This window comes from Muscardinus avellanarius, assembly GCF_963383645.1.
Source record: "Muscardinus avellanarius genome assembly, chromosome: 9".
Lineage (NCBI taxonomy): Eukaryota > Metazoa > Chordata > Mammalia > Rodentia > Gliridae > Muscardinus > Muscardinus avellanarius.
Genome location: NC_137795.1, coordinates 32,349,970 through 32,373,313, shown reverse-complemented (window position 1 = coordinate 32,373,313; position 23,344 = coordinate 32,349,970). Strand labels below are relative to the sequence as shown.

At 36.7% G+C, this 23,344-nt stretch overlaps 1 protein-coding gene across 5 annotated transcripts in view; it reads left to right on the top strand.

Annotated features, from left to right (window-relative positions):
- The window catches only part of HDAC9 (histone deacetylase 9), a gene marked incomplete at its 3' end in the record, with an annotated part of 511,771 nt that overhangs the window by 436,390 nt on the left and 52,037 nt on the right, over positions 1 to 23,344 (top strand). For all 5 annotated transcript variants that reach the window (XM_080701494.1, XM_080701502.1, XM_080701500.1 and 2 more), the window contains one exon: positions 22,127 to 22,260. In XM_080701494.1, coding sequence (XP_080557620.1) covers positions 22,127 to 22,260 — 134 coding nt within the window. The remainder of the gene's footprint in view (positions 1 to 22,126; positions 22,261 to 23,344) is intronic.

Below are 23,344 nucleotides of genomic sequence, written 5' to 3'. Positions count from 1 at the left end.
CCGGTCTCAATCTCCAAAGTACTGGGATTGCACGTGTGCATCACTGTGCTTGACTGACAATATTTGATTGATTTTGCCAGCAGAATATAGAGCTACCAGAGTAACTTCCTGAGTATAGGGCTCTTGAACAATGAGTTACACACAGATGAGAGGAAGAGGCAAAGAAGACAGAATTGCACAAGCATCTCTGTCCCACTAGCTTTCTAGTGATGTTTATTGGCCTCTCCTGTGTCAGGTGAGTGCTCAGTAAACATGGGCAGGTTTCCACGTATTTCACCCTCACCTTAAGTGTGATTATGGCTCACTCATACACAATGGATAAAGGCTCAGGGAAATTAAAGGGCAGATCGGGGTGATACCAGTGAGAGAGACAGAACAGACTCTTACCTAATTCTTTTCCAGAGGAAAGCCTGAAGGGAAAGTTCATTTGACAGTCCAGATGTATCAGGGTCAAGCTCAGGGTCTCATGCATACTTGTCATGGAATATTCTGAGAGACTTTGTCATTATTATTGATAAACATTAAAGTTTCACAACTAAGATGATCTAATGACCAATGTAGGGATATCAGAATACATTTTTCTCTAAGCATTTTAAATTTTCTTTATTGCTAGGCCCTTAAATTAATCATAAATTATTTTTAAATTCAAGTTTTTTAACCAAGAAAATTTTTCGAAGTTTCATCTTCTTTGTTATTACGTACTACTTAAAAAGTCAAAGACTTAATTTGAATTGAAGATCTGAGGCTGTTAAAAACAACCAGAAAATTAAAATGAGAGAAAAGCACTCTTAAAAACAAATTTTCAAGTGGGGTGTGGTGGTGCACACTTATAATCCCAGCATTTGGAAGGCTTGAGACAAGAGGATCTTGGTTCTCTGACAGCCTCAGCTACTTAGTGAAGCCCTTTGCAACTCAGTGAGATCCTGCTTCAAAATAAAGAATAAAAAAATCGGGCTGGGGTATGGCTCAGACGTAGGATGTCCCTGTGTTCCATTCCCAGTACCACAAAAAAATAGGGCTGGGGGTGTCGCTTGGAGGTAGAATATACCTGGGTTCCATCCCCACTACCACAAACAAAAACTGAAGTCAGAGTGCCCTTATGTATCATTGTTCCCAAGAAGATGTCCATTATCATGATATTGTAAGTTATGTCTTTACCATTAGTGGAGGGTTTTCTCTATGTTGATATTTTACTATAATTCATCATAGGACTAACCAAAATGATGGTGATCATGTATTTTATTTTACTTGTGGTAGTGGGGGTTGAACCCAGAGGCAGTCTACCTCTGAGCTATACCCCCAGCCCTTTTTAATTATTTTTGTTGTTGTTGCTCTTTTGAAATGGTGCCTTAATAGGTTGTTTAAAGTCTCGCTATATTGCTGACACTAGCCTCAAACCTGTGAGCATCCTGTCTTAGCCTCCCAAATACTGACAGATATGTGCCACCATGCCCAGCGAGGTTTGATATTAACTGTGAGTCGTTTCCTTTAAGAATATATTTTGTGAGAGCCAGTACACAGTTCCACTTGAGAAATCTTCCCAAGATAAGAAAAGGTCTTTTATCATTCCAGAATTAGCATGCAGTTATACAACTCTTGCAATAGTTCAGACACTTTTCCATGCGTTTGACAAATATTAACATTTAAATGTTAAGACGAAGCCCTCAAATTTATAGTGATCTGGTAACGGCAACACACTGACATAAATTCAACCCCTTCTTGAAAACAGATTTCGTGGGGAGGACAGCACGGGAAAGGGAGGCTGAGCCTGGACCAGGACCAGGGAGGGCTGAAAGGGCAGGTGGGCTTTCCTGGAAGCCCTAAGCTGCACTAACAATGTACTCTATTACTTTGATTTTAATGCTTATTTATCTTGTTGATAAGCAAAACAAAACTGGATCTGTTTTGGTTTTGTTTGTTTCTTGGTAGGCTTAACTGGTTGGCCACCACAAAGTTATAAAATGTATCAAAGGATCAACCCAAATGGCAGATCTGGGAGGTCTTCAAGATTTTGTAGTCAGATAGCCCTCAGGGCTCAAGGCAGCTAGAGGAATCAGTAGAAAGACTCAACTCTCAATAAAAGGACTTACTTTAAATGTAGTCTGGGTCCTCACTCAGATATGTGTATTCTTGGTCTGGGATGGAACTTGGAAATCTGCATTTTAACAAATAGCCCTGTGATTCTGATTAGCCAAAAGTCAACTGCCTTTAAGAAATACCAGGTTAGTCCAACCCTTGTCTTTGACCCTTACAGGAACTAAAACCTGAAGATGGGAATTGGCTGGTATAATTATCTAGCAGGTCATAGAACCCGAAGTAGAACTTAGCTGGCAATATCCTTTGTAATTGTTTATCAGTGGTCCTATCCTGGTTCTGTTACTGCAGCTTCACAAGACAGATCAGGTAATATTCTCTAGCAGCTAACAATTTTGAGAAAATAAAATGGACAAATGCTTTGGGAAGATTTAAGCAGCTGGCTGAGAACATCTGGGTGTCTCTTACGAGGAGTAATTTCTCTTTAATGAATTTGTCTGAGGCTGAGAATTATGATGATGTGTTGCACAACTCTTTTGAGACACAATGCTTATGATAAAAGCCATATTCCTCTCATAGTCACTTTGAATTTCTTTTGTCATCTATGATTAATCAAACAATTTTAAACACTCAGTTGATATTTTTTTCTGAAGCTATCACACTTGTGATTTGGATAAGAAAAATTGTTGATAGTCACACCTTACTAAAATTCCTGTATTTTTCATCTTCTGAGTTTGTCAGATAACAACCAGATTTTTAAAAAAAAATTACTATTTAAAAAAAAATCTAACCTGGCCGTCTGAGGAAGGAGCAGCAGGTCCAGCAGCTGCACATCCCTGTGTATTCCAGCTTGACTCCCACCTCATGCATCCTTGAGCATCTTTGGTTTCAAATTCCATTGTTGCCTAACCTCATTAGAGATGCTTGGTGAAAGATATCTGTGACCTCCTAGTTCTAATTACTCTAGAATGGCCAGCAGTCTATGCTTCTTCATTTGTTCTGGTACAAACTCAGCAAGTCCCCTCAATCCTGGCAACTTCTTTTTATCTTTGATCAACTCATCTTGAATCCGGACTCTTGTTTATTTCACTCTCTTGACATTCAGTTCCATGGTCTGACCATCTTTCAGATCCCTGAAATGTCTTGAAGTGTTTGATCTAAAATGCCACCCCACCCCACCCAAAAATGCTCTGCTTTTATCATGATGAAGCTTTTAGAGTATTTTTTAGAGTATTTTTATATAAGTTGAATATTGGGCCTCACTCACAGTGTTAGTCAACTTTACATTGTTTTGATGAAAATAGCTAGCAAGAAACTCATAGAAAAGAAAAGGTTTTATTTGACTCAGGGTTTCAGAGGTCTCAGTCCATGGTTGGGCAGCTCCATTGCTCTGGACAGTCATAGGGGAATAGCTGGTGGAGGAAAGCGGCGCTGCTCGTAGCAGCCAAGAGCAAAGGGAGAGAGGGAAAGAGGGTTATATCCTCCCAGGGCATGTCTCTAGCTATCTGTTTTCTCCAACCAGGTCTCAGGTTCCAGTTGTCCATCTAGCTATCAGTGGATTAATCCACTTGTTGGATTTACCCTACTGATAAGGATCCTCTTGATCCCCCAAACTGTGTAAAGCCCTCCTGTGAATATTACTGCACTGCAGACACATGAGGCTTTGGGGTCATCTAGATTCAAGACTCAACATTCACAAGAAACTGCCTTAAATTATAAGTCCTAGAGTGTGTTGTACCTTCAAGCTCCACTCCTCCAACTTGGGAAAGCAGGAGAAAATGCAAGCTAAAAACTGTGATGTATTGTGGTCTACAATACTTGACACCCTTCCTCAAAGAATTATAGCTCCATTGAAATGTCTGATGTATATGTGAAAAACTTCCTATTCTCATTAAAAGTTTTCTTTTTTTTTCTTCTTTTAAATGGCCAGTTGGAATATCCTAAAAAAGAACAAAAATACTTTGATAAGCAATATTTGAAATAAGTCTTTATTTTGTCCTTATTGGCAGATTGAATCATAGCATTGTACATACTTTGTAGGATTTCGGCCATGTTTAAAGGGCAAATTTTCTGCTGTGATGTTGAAGACTGGGCTGATTTCTTTGGAACTGTCCTGTTGGATTTACTAGATTCTCTTGAGGTTTGCTAAGTGCTGTGCTTTCCTTTGCAAATGTTCTTTAAGTATTTCAATTAAATGGTGATTTATTTTAAAAATCAGCAATAACAAATGTGTAATATAAGCCTGTGTACTACAGAATTCTTAATCTTTAACAAATACAACTAGAGTTATTTTATATTTATTTAACATACAATTGCTGTCTAATTTAATCTAAATTAAATGGTTGCTTGAAACCCATAATTTGGAGGGTTCTTGAACCTCCTTTTATGGCAGGAAAAATAAGAAATCATCAGTTTTGCCTAGAGGGTAGATACTTATCTTTTAAAATCAGGTATTTGGGTCCTGAAATTAAAAACCTAGGTCATTTGGGAAATGCAATTCCAAGGAATGTTTTTGGCAATGAGATATATGTCCCCATTTTCCTTTGGGGGGATAATCTGTTTTTCTACCATTGGTCAAAACTTTATAATTTAGCTGATTCTACTTTAGCATCTTAAAGATCAATTATCACCTGTTTATGAAATATTTATACACTGAGATGCCATAGTGGAAATTTTACGATTGTTTGTTTTTAAAGAAAAGACCAAATAAGTCTTGGTACTATGAGTTAGATTCTATGCTAGTTGTGAATGTCAGATTTTTACAAAAGCAATTATTTGTGAAGTAACCATGAAGACAAACAGGAAAATCCGGTGAATAAGACTTTTGGCCATAGCCAATGGCAAGTATTGTCAAAATCCTCATTTTCTGAGCTGAATCTGGGGAATGCTGCCATGAATTAATGTAATGCTTGAGTTGAAATGTAAGCTAATGGCTGGTGAGGTGGCACATACCTGTGATCCCAGGCTGAGGAGGAGGACTGCAAGTTCAACACCAGCCTCAGCAACTTAGCAAAATCCTGTCTCAAGAAAAAAGAAATGCAAGCTTATAAACAAGAGTTGGTTTAAAAACAAATAAGAAGGGTTAATTTATAGGAGGAGGGGGCAGGAAAGGAGTAGTATATGTTTTCAAACTGAAATATATTTCAAAAAAATCAAAGTAAAATTTTTCTTGAAATTCAATTTTTATTAACATAAATTAAAGCCTGAATAAGAAGAATGAGTGAGTCATTGACATGTGAGGATTATTTTTCAGATAAGATTGGAACAATGACTGTAGCACTAATACTTTTAAACTCATGCTTCAGTATCTTTTTTTGTGGTACTGGGGATTGAACCCAAGTACATTTTATCTCTAAGCTACACTTATACTCTCAGTCCTAACTTTTATTGTTTGTTTTTAAACAAGGTCTTACTAAGTTACTATGAGTTTTGCTAAATTCTGAGGCTGTACTTGAACTTGTGATCCTCCTATCTCAGCCTCCCAAGTACTGGAATTTCACGTGTATTCAATCATGCCTGGCCAGTACAGTAGCCTTTGTATTCAGCTATAGTTGAAAGGTCTGGAGGACAGGTCTGGGAGTGAATCCACCCTACCTCTTATTACAGTTTTCTCATCAACTGGCCTAGATACTTTGGCAAGTTAATTTCCTTAGTACTCATTCTCCCACGGGGCAGTTTGCATGATGGTTCAATGAGATAACACATTGCAAACAGCATGGCTCCCGGTGCTGTTGGCTCTTGCTAGCATTGGTTTATAAATGATATAGGGCAGGGACCACCTTAACTTGAATCATGTCTTCATTGTCCGGCATAGTCTTGGGTCACATATAGGCTCTCAACAGATGTCTCTTAATTGAATGGATCTCCTGCAGTTCTTCTCTGCAGTCCTATTGAGGATATGGTGTTTAATTTCAATGTGTGTGAAACTAAATCAATAAAGTCCCTTATAAGTTGTACAGAATTGTGTAAGAAAGAATTTGAGAAAAGAAGAACTTGACTTTCCTTTTTGATGCAACATGGTTCTTTGAAATGAGCTTCTTCAGATAATCCTCATCCGTATCCCACTCCTATCCTTAATCCTTGAAAATGATTTTCTACTTAAACTCCCAAAGTATAATTTTAAAAGCACTCTTAAAGAAAGGAAAATGTTCTATAGGAGGCATATCATAAGACCATACAGTTTTAATGTTTTTTTTTTTTTACTTTCCTTTAAATCCCCCCTCCCAAATTGATGTCTCATATAACTATGAGTCCTGAATAAAAAAGTTAAATATTGTGCTTAAGAGCATAGATTCCAGAGTCAAAGATTTTAAATCCTACCTCTGCTTTCTTACCTTGGACAATGTATTTAACTTCTCTGTGCTTGTTTTCACATCTATAAAATGAGAACAACAGCAATTCCTCTTGCATATTTTTGAGATTTATAAGTTATAAAGTGTTTAGCACAGAACCTACCCTATGGTAAGCTCTATATCCATCTTAGTGATGATTCTATGGCCAATCAGATCTATAATGTCTCTTTGACTCTCGTCTATTTAGTCATCAGTAATCAATTTAACATTTATTGGGATTGTCCAGTACTGTATTAGGTACTGGATATACAAAGTTAAGTAACATATGGTTCCTATACTCTAGCAGTTTATTGTCTAGATGAGTGGGCTAACAAATTAAGCACTACAGATTAAAAATAATGTGAAGGAGCACTTGGAATACATTTTATTTCCTCCATTGCACCTGGCCAGGATATCAATTATGCAGAATTTAAAAAATGAACAAGTTAGCTGGATGTGGACAGCACATTCTATTAGTGAGCATCAGAGTTTTAGGCCAGTATTTGATTAAAGTATTCATCAAGCTGTATAAATAGTTCCGTCCAAGTTAAAAGAGAAGTGATTGTGGGGGTGTGGCAGAAGAGGGGCCTAGGAAGAGAGGTCATGTCTTTGAAGGACTTTAGTTTAATCCTGAAAAAGTGTGGAAAACTGATGACAGGTGTCTGGATGGCTAGGATGCCAAGCTCACTGCTCTGAGGATTCCTGCTAGTATGCTTGCCTATATTCAGAGCCAGGGTCTTCTTTGGCTTTGCACACTCTCTCAGCCATCTAAACCCTCCTTGAGAGCAAGAGCCATCAGTTAGGAAAGCTTTGCAGTGTCCAGCTGGCTGAGGCCTGTGGAACAAGGCCCTGGGTTCCTCTGGTGTATTCACTGTTTCATAGATCTCTCTGCTTGAAGGCAGTGCTCAATTTATTGGCAGCATCTCATCACAACTGAAAACCCATCAGGAGCTACCGTTTCTCTCCCAGCAAACACCTCTCTCAGATTCAATAGATAATTTTCACACATTGTCAAGGGGCCTGGCTGAAGCCTAAGCACAGCCCCAGCGCTTGGCACTCAGCGGCTCACAGGGAGAGCAGATGGATTCTCCGGGCACATGGTGACACACAGTGGTTACTAGATCTCATTCCTGGCCAAAAGTAAACATGTCTTATGCATGTGGATTTTAAAAAATTATGTTGGGCTCTTTTCACTTATTTTTAAGAGGCAGCACGCTCAGGAGTTAAGACCTCAGAATCTAATGTCAGAAAGCCAGGAGTGAGTCCTGACTCTACTACTATATAGTTGTGTGACCTTGAGAAAAATGTTCAACTTCCCTTATTCTTTGGTGGCTCCACTGTGGGAGGCTGAATACGGTATATTCAGAAGCTGCCTCATGAGGTCAGCATGAAGACTGGGTGAAAGCAATTTCCATATAATGTCCAAGACTTGCCCCAGGATAAACATTTTAAAATCACAAATTGTTGTAGTTACCTTTATTATTCTAGCTGGCTATGCTGGTATAAACCTGTAATCCCAGTTCTTGGAAGGCTGAGACAGGAAGATCACAGGTTCAAGGAAGGCCAGTCTCAACAATTTATCAAAGCCCTCTACAACTTGAGACCTAAAAAACAAACAAACAAACAAACATAAAGTAGGGCAGAAGTGTAGCTCAAAGATAGAATGTCCCTGGATTTCATCCCTAGTATCAAGAGCAAAATGAAAAACAAAAACAATAACAATAACTTTTATTATTCTAACTAGTCCTACATTCTCAATTTGTCTCATACAACTGATACGCTGAAACTGATTTTCCTTAGGTTTCTAGTACATCCAGGGGTATATAAAATTTAGCAACTTCCAACACTGCTCATTTATTATATCCTAGTTATGTAGGTTACAAGTGTATACACACTCAACTGGATGCTTTAGCTTCAGGTCTCAAAAAAACCCTTCCAAGCTATTGGCCAGGCTGAACCTGTCCTCCAAAGGCTTTGGGGAAGAATCCGCTTCTGAGTTCATTCAGGTTGCTGGGCAAGATTCAGTCCCCTACAGTTGTAGATGTGAGGACCTATGGAGATGTGAATGCTGATGAGCAGCCATGAGCACTCCTTCTACATGGTCTTTTCAATTTCAGTGTTTCTTTATGCCTCAGATCTTTCTACCCTCATCTATGACCAGATGGAGAAACTCTGCTTTTAAAGGGTTCTTGTGATTAGATTATCATTGCTCCCACCCTTACCAGTGCCCTAAATTTCTGTTTTGATGTACTCAAAGTCAACTGAAAAATACTTTTGTCATTCATAGGAACAATAACACATAATAGTCACAGATGCTTCCCACACTCAAAAAGGAGAGGATAATACAAGTGTGACTGGAGGGCATTCTGAGAATCCAGCCTACCACAGAATCCAACAGAAATAGAGTCATGCAGACTTGAATAGAATAAGTTCATTTCAAATCTACCAACTCTTTGCGTAAACATGTACCTGGTACCTAATCTGACCAAATGCATGCTCTCTTTGAAAGCATTAGTCAACTTTTGGCAATTTGTCTTTGTGAAATGAAGTTTAAAGAGTAGGATTGTCTGAAAATATAGACCCCTTAATGAAAACTTTTAATCCTTGAAATTTATACCTAGAAATATGTTTCAAGATTATATATTCCAATTCTTTCATTTTTAAGGATGAGAAAAGACCCAGAAAGTTGAAGCATCAAAGGAAAAGTCAACAATAGGACTGGAGTTAGAACACAAATTCCTCAGGGAACCATTTCCCACTGTTCCTTGCTGCCAATTTATACATATTAATACTGGCCATATTGTCAGATATGATTTCCAGTTTTCTCCATTTTGATCTTTTGGTAAATGCAGTATATATGATCCTATATTGACATACTTGAGTGATTCTAGATTAAGATATACTAAGATAAAAGTTAATGACAGCATCTAGAAGATATGCCTATTTATCTAATAAAGATTTGAAGGCATGAATAGGGCCAATTTGCAATAATAGTTATTGCTATTGCCTGTGTGCCATAAGCTGGTAACTGTATTTCACATATACTATTTCAGGTACTTTAACTAACATGATATTCCTGTGTCATACATGGGAGGCAGAGGCAAAGGTTTACAAATGTATAACACTGCAAATATTCATGTAAGTGGATGTCTTCTGCTGTCTTCTGAGTCTCTTCTGAGCAGATTTGTATCCTTCATCTATCCAGCTTTATACCACTTTATTTAGTAACAATGATCTTTCTCTGCACAAAGTGATATTTATGTGTGCACATCTCCTACATTTTAGTTCCCTGAAAGCCAGAACTGCAGTTTATTCTTCCTTTCTCTAGCTGTTATTAGAGATGTGCTTGGGAAATGCTGGTTGAATTTGAGCAGTGCAAACTACCTTAATGGGATCATCATTGCTTAGCAGGAGTCTGATCTGCTCTTATTCCATCCCACTTGGCCAATTACAGGAGAGAATCGAACCCATGTGTTTGATGCGTTTATTGAAACCAGCAGTAAAAACTAGTGATTGGCAAATCAAGTTGCAGTTGGGGTTTGGCACAAGTCAACCTTGTTGAGGGGTGGCAAGGAATAGCCCTATGATGTCCAAAAGCATTTTCTGGGGATTTTTTTCCTCACTGGTTTTACACTTGCATATTTTAAGGGAAATTTAATTCATATGCTTCTGGTTTGTTTACACTTAACACACCAAAGCGGCGATTTGTAAAAACCATTGGTGTCTAGGAACTCTTTCTAGAGTAGCTCCTTTTGGGCTGGAAGTCATATCTGACAATATGGCCAGTATTACTATGTATAAATTGGCAGCAAGGAACAGTGGGAAATGGTTCCCTGAGGGATTCGGGTTCTAACTCCAGTTCTGTTGTTGACTGTTGGCTCTGATGCTTCAACTTTCTGGGTCTTTTCTCATCCATGAAAGAATTGGAATATATAATCTTGAAACATATTTCTAGATATAAATTTCAAGGATTAAAAGTTTTCATTAAAAATATAAATACCAGGCACCAGCTATATGCCAGAAACTGTTCCATATACTGTGTTTATAATTTTTTAGTGTTTTTATGATTAGATATTCATTTAAAATCTGTAAAGTAGAATAAAAATATTTAGTTATATCCATAAGTAGGAAAACAGGTGCAAATGGAATTTGTATCATCGCAATTCTATTTTAAGTATAATATTTGCACATGAAATTGTGGCATATAATAGATATTTAGTAAATAAATATTGACTTGTATTTGAATCATAAACGAATGGATTGATGTCTAGTCAAAATTCCAGTCAACTTGTCATGCCATTTTTGTTCCTTGAAATTTCTGAGTATATATTTTATTTTTAAGAAATGATGGCAATGAGGTGTTCTGTTGTTTAAACCTTTATTTAGGATGCAAAGCAAATATCCCTTTGTTTTTAAAAGGTGCAGGGAATAAACTTACCTCATGGAGCATCAAAGACTAGAAGAGCAAAAGGTTTTTACTGTGTTGAATGTGCCTTCTTTAAAACATATGCAATATGTAGAGGGCTGCTTGGAATAACCCATCTGAAAGATTTAATGATAATAATCTCCATATTTCTTCTAAAATTGATTTCCGGTTTCAATGAACTTGGAAAGAGTCCTAGGACATCAAATAAGTAAAGATTTTAACATGAAATGAATCTTCAGAATACGTTCATAAATTTACATTTTAAACATGGCCAGAAAATATATATCTTTGCCCATTATTAAGGTGATACTTTAATGAAAATTTTTCATTTGCATGAAATAAACCTTTTTGGCTGGAGATGAAAGGATTTTATGGTAGCGACAATGGTTTTGTGAGTTAAATGATCCCAACATCATCGGGAATGAATCACAAGTGCCTACCATATGAATTACAGCACCATGAGTCTTAAAAAGGTATTTTTGTGGAAAGCATTTCTCCCATCTGCAACAATCAGCTTCTGCTTTGAAGTCCTGCTGGAGAGCCTCACAATGCATGAGACCGCCACATGCTTCCCAAACTTCTCTCAATGCGAGGCTAACTGGATTTTCTTAAAGAACACCATGTTAACTTCACAACCAAGGGAGTTAGAGAGGAAAATGGCTACAGTTTTTACAATTAGATTTTCCTATACATGGATCCTTCAGTCATTCTCTCTGGATATAACTACAGCAAATATGCCAGGCGATGTGCAAAATTAAATTTCAAATTGAAACGGGGCAAAAATATGTGATTCCTTTAATCCCTCCCATGTTAAATATGCAATGCAGCCTTGACATAAATTTCAGGCCCAAATGAAACTGACCCGTTAATAAATGAAAACATTGATGTTGAGGCGTTTTAGCCATGCAAGAGTTGCAGTGATGATATGAATGCTATAAATCATCATAAGATACTGAGTGCCCATATTTCAAAAGAGACCTTTGCTACTGCCAGACTTTACAGCACTACCTCTGCTGCATGGCAGCATGAGAGTAAGGTTGGCAGTACCATTTCTGGTTTTTCACTTGAGGATTTTCTTGACAGACACCGAAAATAATAGTGGAGGAAAACGTAGAGAACAAGAGACCCACACCAGCAAAGTCAGGCAACTTCTAAATGGAAGAAATAGGATTTACTAAGCAACTGCTTTGTGTAATCATGTCTTTATTAATCAAAAGAATCATGACCCAGTATCTTTCTTTGGGTGTTGGCTGTAATTCTAGACCTTAACCTATTTTATTGCAGGGTGGTGGGAGACTGACTGCAACTAAATTGTAGGTTGTAGAGAATTTTCTTTACAACCAACTGCTGAATTCCCTCAGTTTTAACCTCCAAAGAGACTTCCAATACTCTGTGTAATTTCATAATATAAACAGCCTTTCTGAGAGTTACCTCTTATTTTTTGAGCTTCTATAAAAATATTAGAGCGATCTACAGTAGGCATTGCCAAGCGCACACAGGTTATAAGAGAACAAAGTTTATAAAATGTTGACTGCACTTTACCGTTCCGTGTTTTATCATCGATCTTCTCTCCCATACTCTGGGAGTAAAGAGAAGTTAGCAATCGGAGGGCAAGATGCTTTCCACCTTGAATGATGCATAATAACACTGGAATCAGATCAGTGTTAGACTACAGTGGTCATTTTTATCATACATAGGACTATTATTTTCTTTCTTTTTTTTTTTTTTTTTTTTTTGCAATACTGGGGATAGAACCCAGGGGCATTCTACTTTCAATCTTACACATAAAGCCGAAAACCTAGTAATACATCAAAATGTCTAAAACCAGAGCATTGACATGTATACTAATACATTTTAAATGATATTGTAGAATACAAGAGAAATGTTTTTATTATATTGACATTTTAAAGGTAAATATAAAATTCATGAAATGATTCCATTTTATTTTAAAAGATACATACAGCCGAGTTTGGTGGTGCACACTTGTAATCCCAGCACTTGGGAGGCTGAGACAGGAGGATTGAAGGTTCAAGGCCAGCCTCAGTTACTTAGTGAGGCCCTTTGCAACTGAGTGAGACCACTGTTTCAAAATAAAGAAGAAAAAATAGGGCTGGGAGTGTAGCTCAGAGATAGAATGCCCCTGGGTTCCATACAAATAACAAGCATAAGATATAAAAAAAAGCAGAAATGCCTCTCTCCGGTTAGTGGAACTTTGGTTTTTTATTATTATATAAAGTTATTTTATTACTACTTATTTTATTAAATAATAGGCAATGTGTCTAGTAAGTAACCACACACATAGCATATTTATTTTACTTCAATGCTATATCAATTATTTTTATTAAATATTTATATAATTTTCTAAATTTTCTGCATGAACATGTGTTAATTTGGGTTTTCAAAGTAGTTTTCTCTTAAAGAAAATTAAAACTAATAAGGTTTGTTTCCTCTTCCTATCACTATTCTCTGGAAACTGATTAAAGACATTAGAAAGAACCATTTGAGAAGGGTCATTTTGAAGAATGAATGCTTTTCTGTTTTATGACTCAATTATTAATGTATATCTAACTTTTAATCTTGGAGCCTTTTTAGAGCAACTTTTTATATCGAACAACCCTTCTGAATTAATAAAATGCTGCCATCTATGACTTTATAGTGTATTAGAAAATCAAATTGAAATTGATCATTTAAATCAGTGCCACATTTACAGCTTATTTGGTACTCTTTTTCTGAGGCAACAAAATTAAATTTTCTTCTAGTAAGTGTACAGAAACAAACAGGATTTCAAATTGTAAATTGAAAGCCCTCTCAGTTCTAGCAATAGTATCCCAGTGTATGTAATTACCAGTCCAGCCACGTTCAGTATCAAAAGAAATGGTTCCTTGTGATGTAACTTCCTTCTCATGCTTACAACTTCATGCTGAGTAGACAACTTTTAAAACAACCAAGCTAGCCGGGCGTGGTGGCGCATGCTCATAATCCCAGCGTTTGAGAGGCTGAGACCAGAGGATCGCGGTTCGCAGACAGCTTAAGCTACTTAGTGAGGCCCTGTGCAACTCACTGAGACCCTGTTTCAAAATAAAGAATAAAAAAAAATAGGGCATAGGGTGTAGCTCGGAGGTATAATGCCCCTGGGTTCCATCCCTAGACCTGCAAATAAATAAATAAATAAATAAATTAATTAATTAATTAATAAAACAACCAAGCTACATGTAGAATGGTAATATTTTATCAATGCCTCAACCTACCAGATTACCTCAAAAAAGCTTTAAGTGCCAAATCTCTCTTTAAAACCAAGAATCTCTTACAGAATTTAGTCAGAGTAGAATGCAGATAATAAGGACATCCACCAAGGTTGATTGTTAATCCTCCTGTACTAGGACCAGTCACTAACCCGAGTCTGCCCACCCTCCCTCAGCTCTGCACTCCTGCCTCCAACACGCCTAACCTCAAGGTATATGTGGAGGTTGCACCCCAGTTCCTTCTCCACATCCAGTCATTGCTCAAGCCCATACTGCACCATGCGGTATGATTTATATTCTCACTTGACCATGTAATCTACCACCGCCCCCCAGGACTCCTTGGGAGGAATGCCTCTGTGATATGCTTCAACTCTGAGGGTTATGTAAAGTTGACTGTGACATGTAGGATGAGGTTTATATTTTTTGCGAAGCTAGAAGTAAACTTGATTACATGAAACTTGTGGTCGTGCTTGAAAAATAAACCATATTATATGAACTCTAATCAAATGCACCCCCCTCACACACATGCAAGGGCACACCTTTCATGGAAACGTCCATCTTTTTTTTTCCCTAATCATATCCTCTTTACTTTTTGTAGCAAAATATAGTGCTACCAAATAAGTCATTACAAAGATACTATTTTTCTAAATAAATAATAAATGTCCATAACTCACCAATACATAGCAACAAAATAATTCCTAAGGATACTATGAATAGCAAGATGAATAATTATTTCTTGAAAAACAAAAAGGAATTTCATTTAAATTATTTCAGAAATAGGCTATAACCATATTGTACAACAATAAGAAGCACTGACACTTTCATCTTGTATGTCCTGAATAACAGTATCTGAGCTGGGCTGGTGGCGCATGCTTATAATCTCAGTACTTGGGAGCCTGAGCCAGGAAGATCCAGGTTCACAGCCAGCCTCAGCTACTTAGTGAGACCCTTTGCAACTCAATGAGACCCTGTTTCAAAAAAGAATTAAAAATAGGGCTGATTGGGCGTGGTGGCGCATGCTTGTAATCCCAGCATTTGGGAGGCTGAGACCAGAGGATCGCAGTTCGCAGACAGCCTCAGCTACTTACTGAGGCCCTCCGAAAATTAGTGAGATCCTGTTTCAAAATAAAAAAATAAAAAAAGTAGGGCAGGGGATGTAGCTTGGAGGTCAAATGCCCCTTGGTTCCATCCCCAGACACCCCCCCCCAAAAAAAAACAAAACAAAACAAAACAAAAAAACAGGACTGGAGGTGTAATTGGGAGGTAGATTGCCTCTGGGTTCAACTCCCAGTCCCCCCCCAACACACACACAGTATCTGGCACACAAAATTGGCATTTCTACTGCTTTTTATAATATAACAGCAATGAACAAAGTAGAACTCAATAATAAAATGAAAAGATTGTTCTTGAGTTGCTTATTTTGATTGGAAAAGAAGAACACGGGCTTTGTAGAAATTTCATTTCTTTATTTCACATGAATGTTTTGTGCATGCATACCTCAGAGTGCAGCTGCCTTAATCTCTGACTCCAGAGATCACATGAGTAACATGTGAATGGAAATAAACCCGTAGGTAAAAGAAAGAGGAATTTGGAAAGAGATCAAAGATTAGCTTCATTCCACTCTTTCCTTCCACTTTTTACTGTCCCATCTAAATTTGGTATTTTATGGGACTTTTTTTTATTCCCAGAGGAAAGAAAATACTTAAATCAGATTGAGGCGCCCTCTCTCTCGCTCTCTCTCGCTCTCTCTCACTCTCTCTTGCAATATATCTGATTTGATTTGCTCAGTAGTGACTTTAGACCATTGAATTCTCAATTGCTAGGAACCTTCACTATGAAAGATACAGTGTAGTGGCTTGATTTATGCTTATATATTTTTTAAAAACTTTATCCCTGGTTAAGTAACAGGAAAGACTGTCTAGAATATTCAACAATATGATTAGTCTGTTTTCTTTTCCTAGAGTAGAAATAATTGTTATATTATTAATCTTGACTCAGCCAAAAAACATTTCTAAATATCGGGTCAAAACTTTACCTTAATATTTTCTGAATGTTCCCTTTTATAATCTCAGGTAATAAGTTGGAATTTAGCATGGCCAGCCTCATTCCTAAGTGGCCTGCATAAGACATTCTTCTATGTATCATCATGAAGTCCATAGAAAAAGAGAAATATTGACATGACAAAAAAAAGTTTTTATCTGATTTTAAATTTTAAATTTGTGTGTGTGTGTGTGTGTGTGTGTGTGTGTGTGTGTGTGTGTGTTACTAGGGATTGAACCTGGGGCATTCTATCTCGGAGCTCCACTCTCAGCCTGTTTTTTTATTCTTTATTTTTTACACTGTCTAAGTTGAGGAGGGTCTCACATGTTGCTGAGACTGACCACAAACCTGGAATCCTCTGTCTCAGCCTCCCAAGTACTAAAATTAGAAGTGTGTATCACCATGCACACCATGCACACTTAGTGTTACCCTCTGCAACTTAGTGAGACCTTGTTTCCAAAAAAGAAATAAAATTGGTTTGGGGGTATAGCTCAGAGGTAAAATGTTCCTGGTTAATCTCCAGTGCCACAAAACAACAACGAACAAATAAATAAATAAATTACTCTTGAGAAAAATGCTTTGCCAAGTATGTAAAAATACATGATAATTACAAAATGACTCTTGACTTTCATCCAAATAGTAGTAAAGTGATTAAATCAGCATTAAAGTGGTTATGTTAGCTAGCTTTTGTTACTGTGACAAAATAACTGAGAAAATCAACTTAAAGAAAGAAAGATTCATTCTGGCTCCTACTTTCAAAGATTTCAGTTAATGACCACTTGGACCATCACTGTGGGAGATTGTAGCAGAGCAATGCTTATCTCATGGCAGCTGGGAAGCAGAGAAAATGGGAAAGGGGCCAAGGTAAGATCTACCCATCCCTGGACAGGCCTCCAGTGGCCTGCTCCCTTCAGCTAGGCCCCACCTCCCCATAGCACAATAGCTAGGGACCAAGCCTTCTACACAGAAGCCCTCCAGGGACTGCCAGGTCCAAACTATAATGGTAGTTTAGGGTACGAGTGGGGAAAGTATGTCATCCTGGTCGTGGCTGACCTCAAGGCTAGGTCAGAATATAAAATCAGAGCAGTTGTTTATTGGGTGAATATCTTAATGCTTTTCAAAAAATTAAGATGATTTTTTATTTTTCAAAAATAGAATATACTTAGTTTGGGTTCTTGCTGCTTGATTATTTGTTTATTTATTTATTTATTTATTTATTTATTTATTTATTGTGGTACTGGGGGTGGAACCCAGGGGCTTTTCTACCTCTGGGCTATACTCCCAGACCTAAGGAGTCTCACTAAGTTGCTGAGGCTGGCTTCGAACCTGTGCGATCCTCCTGTCTCAGCCTGCCAAGTGTGGGGATCACAAGCGTGTGCCACCATGCCTGGCTTACTGCTTGACAATTTTATAGGTTCTCATTTATTTCTACAAGCTGTATTCTGAGGATTTCTTTTCATTTCACACATAAGACTATGATCCTTTAAAGAAAAATTATGGTCAGACTTGAAAGTGTCCAGTTACATTAGCAGAACATACAACTCCATATTTTTTTCAGGCCTTTATTATTGGATATTTATGCATAAATACACATGTTTTAAATATTTTAAGTGTTACATAGATGAGGAAAGGTTAAATCATGTCTCTTTTAATTTAGAAAGAATAATACAAGAAACTAAAACTTTGATTTAATATAAACATTAAAAAGTACAAGTGACAACTTTATAAATGACAAACCTATAGAAATAAAAAAATGTAATTGATTGCCAGTAATTGACTGCTTTAATAGGTGACACACATTCCATGATAATGTAATGGTGGATACATGGTATTATATATTTATTCAAAATTTATAAAATTATAAAACACAGTGTGTGACCACCAACTATGAACTTTAGTTAACAAAAATACATCAATATTGGTTTATAAATTGTAATAAATGTACCATACTAATGCAAACTTTTAATAGAATAAAAAGGAGAGTGTATATATGGGAATTCTCTGGACTTGCTTCTCAATTTTTTCTTAAATTCCAAAGTGCTCTAAAAATAGTATATTAATTTTAAAATGTATTTGATTTAAAAATGTATGTTTATTTCTTGTAAATTAATAACATATAAAAGTGGAGTGTTATTTTGAAACACATTTTTTTCATTTATCTTATTTTGCAATGATACTGGGATAGGGCAGGTTAAATGCAATGGTGATTTTTTAAAATATATTGAATAAGACATTCTCAATTTTAGCAATATGAGAGATTGTATACTGGAAAATATTCCTACTTTAAAATATCTTAAAATGCCAAATTACATATGAAAACCACTCTTTTCAATTTATGAACGGATTCCATAAAGATAGCAGAAGGGGAGCAAATATTGACGCTCTTGTCACCCTGGGGACATCTTTCCCAGAGTCTCCACTTGGAGACAACTTGCACACTGATAGTCTTCTGCATGTGGGAAATGAGTGGACTCCTGGAATTTAAAAAGGAAGGGGATTTGACTAAAGATGAGAATAAAGAAAAGAATGACTGAAAAGAAAATAGTGAGTAGGAGAAGAGAAAATACTGCTAAATAAAATGGCAAGCCCATCTCAGCCATCACTACCAACAGGGGGAATTTCAAAAGAAAGGAAGTGAAAAAACTGGGGGGACTGAGTTTCTTCTTCGTGAAAGTTTTAATCAAGTTTGGGAATTATAACATAGGAACAAAAACTAACTAACAGACAAACATCTCTTAACCAGTCCTAAGAATTTATAATTGTCCAGGTATGGTGGTACACACCTGTACCTAGTATTTGGGAGTACAAGACAGGAAAATGGCAGATTCAAGGACAGCGTTAGCAGCCCAGTGAGACTCTCAGTAACCTATTGAGACCCTATTTCAAAGCAAAAAATAAAAAGGGATAGGGGTATAGCTCAGAGGTAAAATGTCCCAGTGTTCAATCTTCAATAACACACACACACACACACACACACACACCATCATCATCATCATCATCATTATCATCATTATCATCATATCATCATCATCATCATCATCATTATCTAGATAGTAGTCCTCCAACCACTCAGCAGTGCAGTTACCCTTTACCAGACTTCAGACATAGATATTCCACTCAATGCAGGTGTTTTAGGTTAGCCTGCTACAACAAAGTATTATGGGATATCAGCTTATAAACAACAAAAATGTATTTCTCACAGTTCTGGGAGCTGCATCCAAGATCATGGTTGGCTTTGGTGTTGGTGAGGGCTTTCTGGACTGTAGATTGCCAAGTTCTCCCTGAGTCCTAGCATGGGAGAAAGAGGACTAGAGAATGCTCTGGGCTCACTGCTTTCATTCCCATGCTCTCACTTAAGCCTGAAGGCCCACTCTCTAACACTTTCACTTTGGGTGTTAGGTAGAATTCCAATACATGAAGTTGAGATAGAGATCGGGGTAGGAGTGGTACAAACATTCAGTTCCTTATACCAGATTTCAAAGACTTGTCATATATAAAGTTGCAAAGAACATAAATTAAATTTTAAAAAAACAACAGCAAGAAACAAATAACCCCCCCCAACCAGGTGAACAAGAGAAAATTAAGCAAATCATGAGATGAATCAGTAGAAACAAGAAAGAATAAGCTAGCCTTACATAATTCCAGTTCCAGATACAGAACATGAATTACACTGAAAGAAATAAAGACAAGAGTAAGAAGTAAGAGACCATACAAGTGAGTAGAAAGCTATGAAGTATAAGGAAGCAGAAATTTTAGAACTGCACAATATGGTCAATGGAATGAAAATGTCTATGAAGATGTTGAACAGCAGAGTAATGATACCTGAAGAGAGAAAGTCTAGAAGATAAAACTGAACTAAAATATACATGAAGCAGGAAAAAAAGAGACAAGGAAGACATATATACATATAAGTAGAGTCCCAAAATAAAGTGTAAGAGTAAAGATAAAATTTTGTTTCAGTAGATTTAAATACTCAGTAAAACAAATTCCTACAACAATATAATACAGGAAGATAAAGAAAGCATGAGTAGTTCTACATTCCCTTAAAAAGTCAATGGTTTAACATATTCTTCAAAGAAGGCTACACCCAAATGGCTTTTTAGGAAATGTCTATCCAACATTCTAAGTCAGATAATAAAAAGAGATATATCAACAGAAAATTGTATTAAAATTCAGCATAATCAATACTAGTTTGGAGTATTATAGGTCAATTCCATCTATTAGCATAGATTAAAATAATACTAAACAAATGATTAGCAAAACAAATCCAGTTATATATTAAAAAGATAATATACAGCTAGATATGGTGATTCATCCCTGTAATCCCAGTATTTGGGAGGCTAAAATAGGTGGATTGCAGGCTTGTGACTGGCCTCAGCAACATGGTGAGGACCTCTGCAACTTAATGAGACTCTGTTTTAAAAAAATAAATATAAAATAAAATAGGGCTAAGGATATAGCTCAGAGATAGAAGGCTCTTAGGTTCAATCCCTAGCACCAGTAATAGTAAAAATAATTATTATTATAGTTATTATTAGATTATAATTATAATTCATTATTATTATAAATTTTGAACAAGTTTCTTTTACTCCATAAATGTGATGATGGTTTAATATTGGAAATATTAATTAATGGAACTCACAATACTACAAACTCGTAAGGAAAAAAGCCATCTGTGTAGAGGAAGAATGAGATTAAATTCTAGAACCATTTAAATTAAAACTCTGATTTATACTAGAAATATAAATAGAAAACTCCCTCCTAATACTGAATGAAACCACAATAAGATGTCATTATGCGTCCACCCACTTAGCAACTCATACCAAATGTTGGAAGGATGTGACTAAATTAGAATTTTTAAATATACTGCTGCTAAGAGTGATGGGTTAGTAAGAGCTCTTTAGAAATAATCTGGCATTATTTAGCAGATTTTAATTCAATAGTTTCATTCCATTCTTGCATATGTGAACCAGAAGACTTGCTTAAGAATGGTCATAGCAACATTGTTTGTAATAACAAAAAACTGGAATTTTTGATGAACAATAAAACCAATATGTATTAATAGGAGAATGGGCAAATTTACTGTATAGGGATAGACTGATCTACTAGACAGAAAAAAACTACAGCTGCCTGCATCAACAGATATGAGCTAAGGACTGCAGAAGAACACATTGCAAAAGTATAAAATATTTGCATAAAGATTTAAAACAAGCAAATTAAACAAAGGAAAGCAACAGAATGATAAACATAAACTCACGATCCTGATTCCCTACAAAGAGGATGACTGATGCTTTCAGAGAGAGACATAGTTGGTTTCAAGATTTTAATTTTCACAAGTTAGTTAGGAGTGAGCAGGTGTTTGCCATATCATTATATCTTTTAATATATAGAGATGTTATCTATACTTTTGTATTTGTCATACATTTCATAATAGAAGACTCTACAAAAACCTAACATGTAGAAAAATAATGTGAAGTGAGATATAGGAGACTTCTTTTTCATTTTTTCTTTTTTCTTTTTGTGGTACTGGGGTTCCTGGAAGCCCTTCTACCTCCGGGCTACACTCCCAGACCTATTTTTATTATTTTTATTTGGAAACAGGGTCTCTTAAGCCAGCAAGGCTGACTCCGAACGTGCGCCATCCTCCTGTCTCTGCCTCCCAAGCGCGGGGATTACAAGCGTGTGCCACCATGCCTGGTGAAGACTTCCTTTTCTAATGAGTGCCAGACAAGTGATGGTGACAGGAAGCCTGTGGCCAGCTGAGGGAATAGTTTACCTTCGTAACTTTAGCAATAATATTCATTTTTTTTCATCTAGCTACATAGAGAAGAGTCAGATCAATTGCTACAAGTCTTGGTTGTCGGTTACTTCATCTATAAAATAGAGATAATAACAGGACATCACATACGAAGTTATGGTGAGCATTAAATGAGTTATTACTGAAAAGTACCGAAAAAGAACTTGCACTGCACAGAAGCTACGCTCAGGTGAGATTCTGGTGGTCCTTTTCTTTGGATTTAATACTTTGAACTGTTCTGTTTGCATTATGTTAGGCTTTGGTCATTTGACGAAGCAACTGATGACATTGGCTGATGGACGTGTGGTGTTGTCTCTAGAAGGAGGACATGATCTCAGAGCCATCTGTGATGCATCGGAAGCCTGTGTGAATGCCCTTCTAGGAAATGAGGTAAAATTAAAAACAAAAAAAGCAGGAGGAAAGATCGGAGGGGTATGCATGCATATTTTTGCAGCCTTCTTTTATTTATTTATTATTTTATTTGTTGGTTTATTTATTTATTTTTGTGGCGCTGGGGAAGGAACCCAGAGGCTTTCTACCCTCAGGCCACGCCCCCAGACCTATTTTGTATTTTTTTGGAAACAGGGTCTCACTAAGTTGCTGAGAGCCTCACTAAGTAGCTGAGGCTGGCTTCAAACCTGCGCGATCCTCCTGTCTCAGCATCCCAAGCACTAGGATTACAAGCGTGTGCTACCATGCCCGACTAACCTTCTTCTTTTAAATCCCATGCACTCAGAGAGTTCAGTGTTAATCTTACTATCAACAAAGTAGGCAAGAACATTAGAAACTTTGAAAGTGTTGTTCTTTTTAGATTTCCTATAGTATTAACTCACAAAAATAAAACTTCTCAAAATGCTGGTAAACTATTTTTATCATTGTTTGAGCATTCTGCATACTATGGAACAGAAATTGTTCTACTTTACAGTTAGTGATAATGAATCTCAAAAAGGTTGAGAAATCCATCAAAATTCTTGCAGCCAGAATGTATTAGAGCTAAGATTTGAACCTCAACCTCAGTGGCCAAAGGTCATTCTTTTTGCTTTTACATCACATAACTAAGTTGTAGCACATTTTTCTGACGACTCTGCAGGTTGCACACCCCATTGCTGTGAGGTTCATGTTCAGACCAGTACAGGTTTTTGGACCAATTAATTACAACTCAGCAAATATTTTGAATTCTGCATGCATTACCAATTCACTTATTTTCATGGTGAATATGTTATGACCACTGTGTATATTTTGCTTTTTGTTTTGTGACCTTGAAATGTGACTTTTCTTATGTAGTAAACCTACAGAAAACCCTTTAAAAGTTTTATCATCTACAGTGCTTTTAATAGTAACACATGTCTTTGCCTGTAGTATTTATGGGAAAAATACTTTTTTTCCTGTGCAATGAACATATAACTTTTATTGTCGTCATTATCTTACAAACTTAATGTGCTTCGTCATGATTATTTTGACATGTTTATTGAAG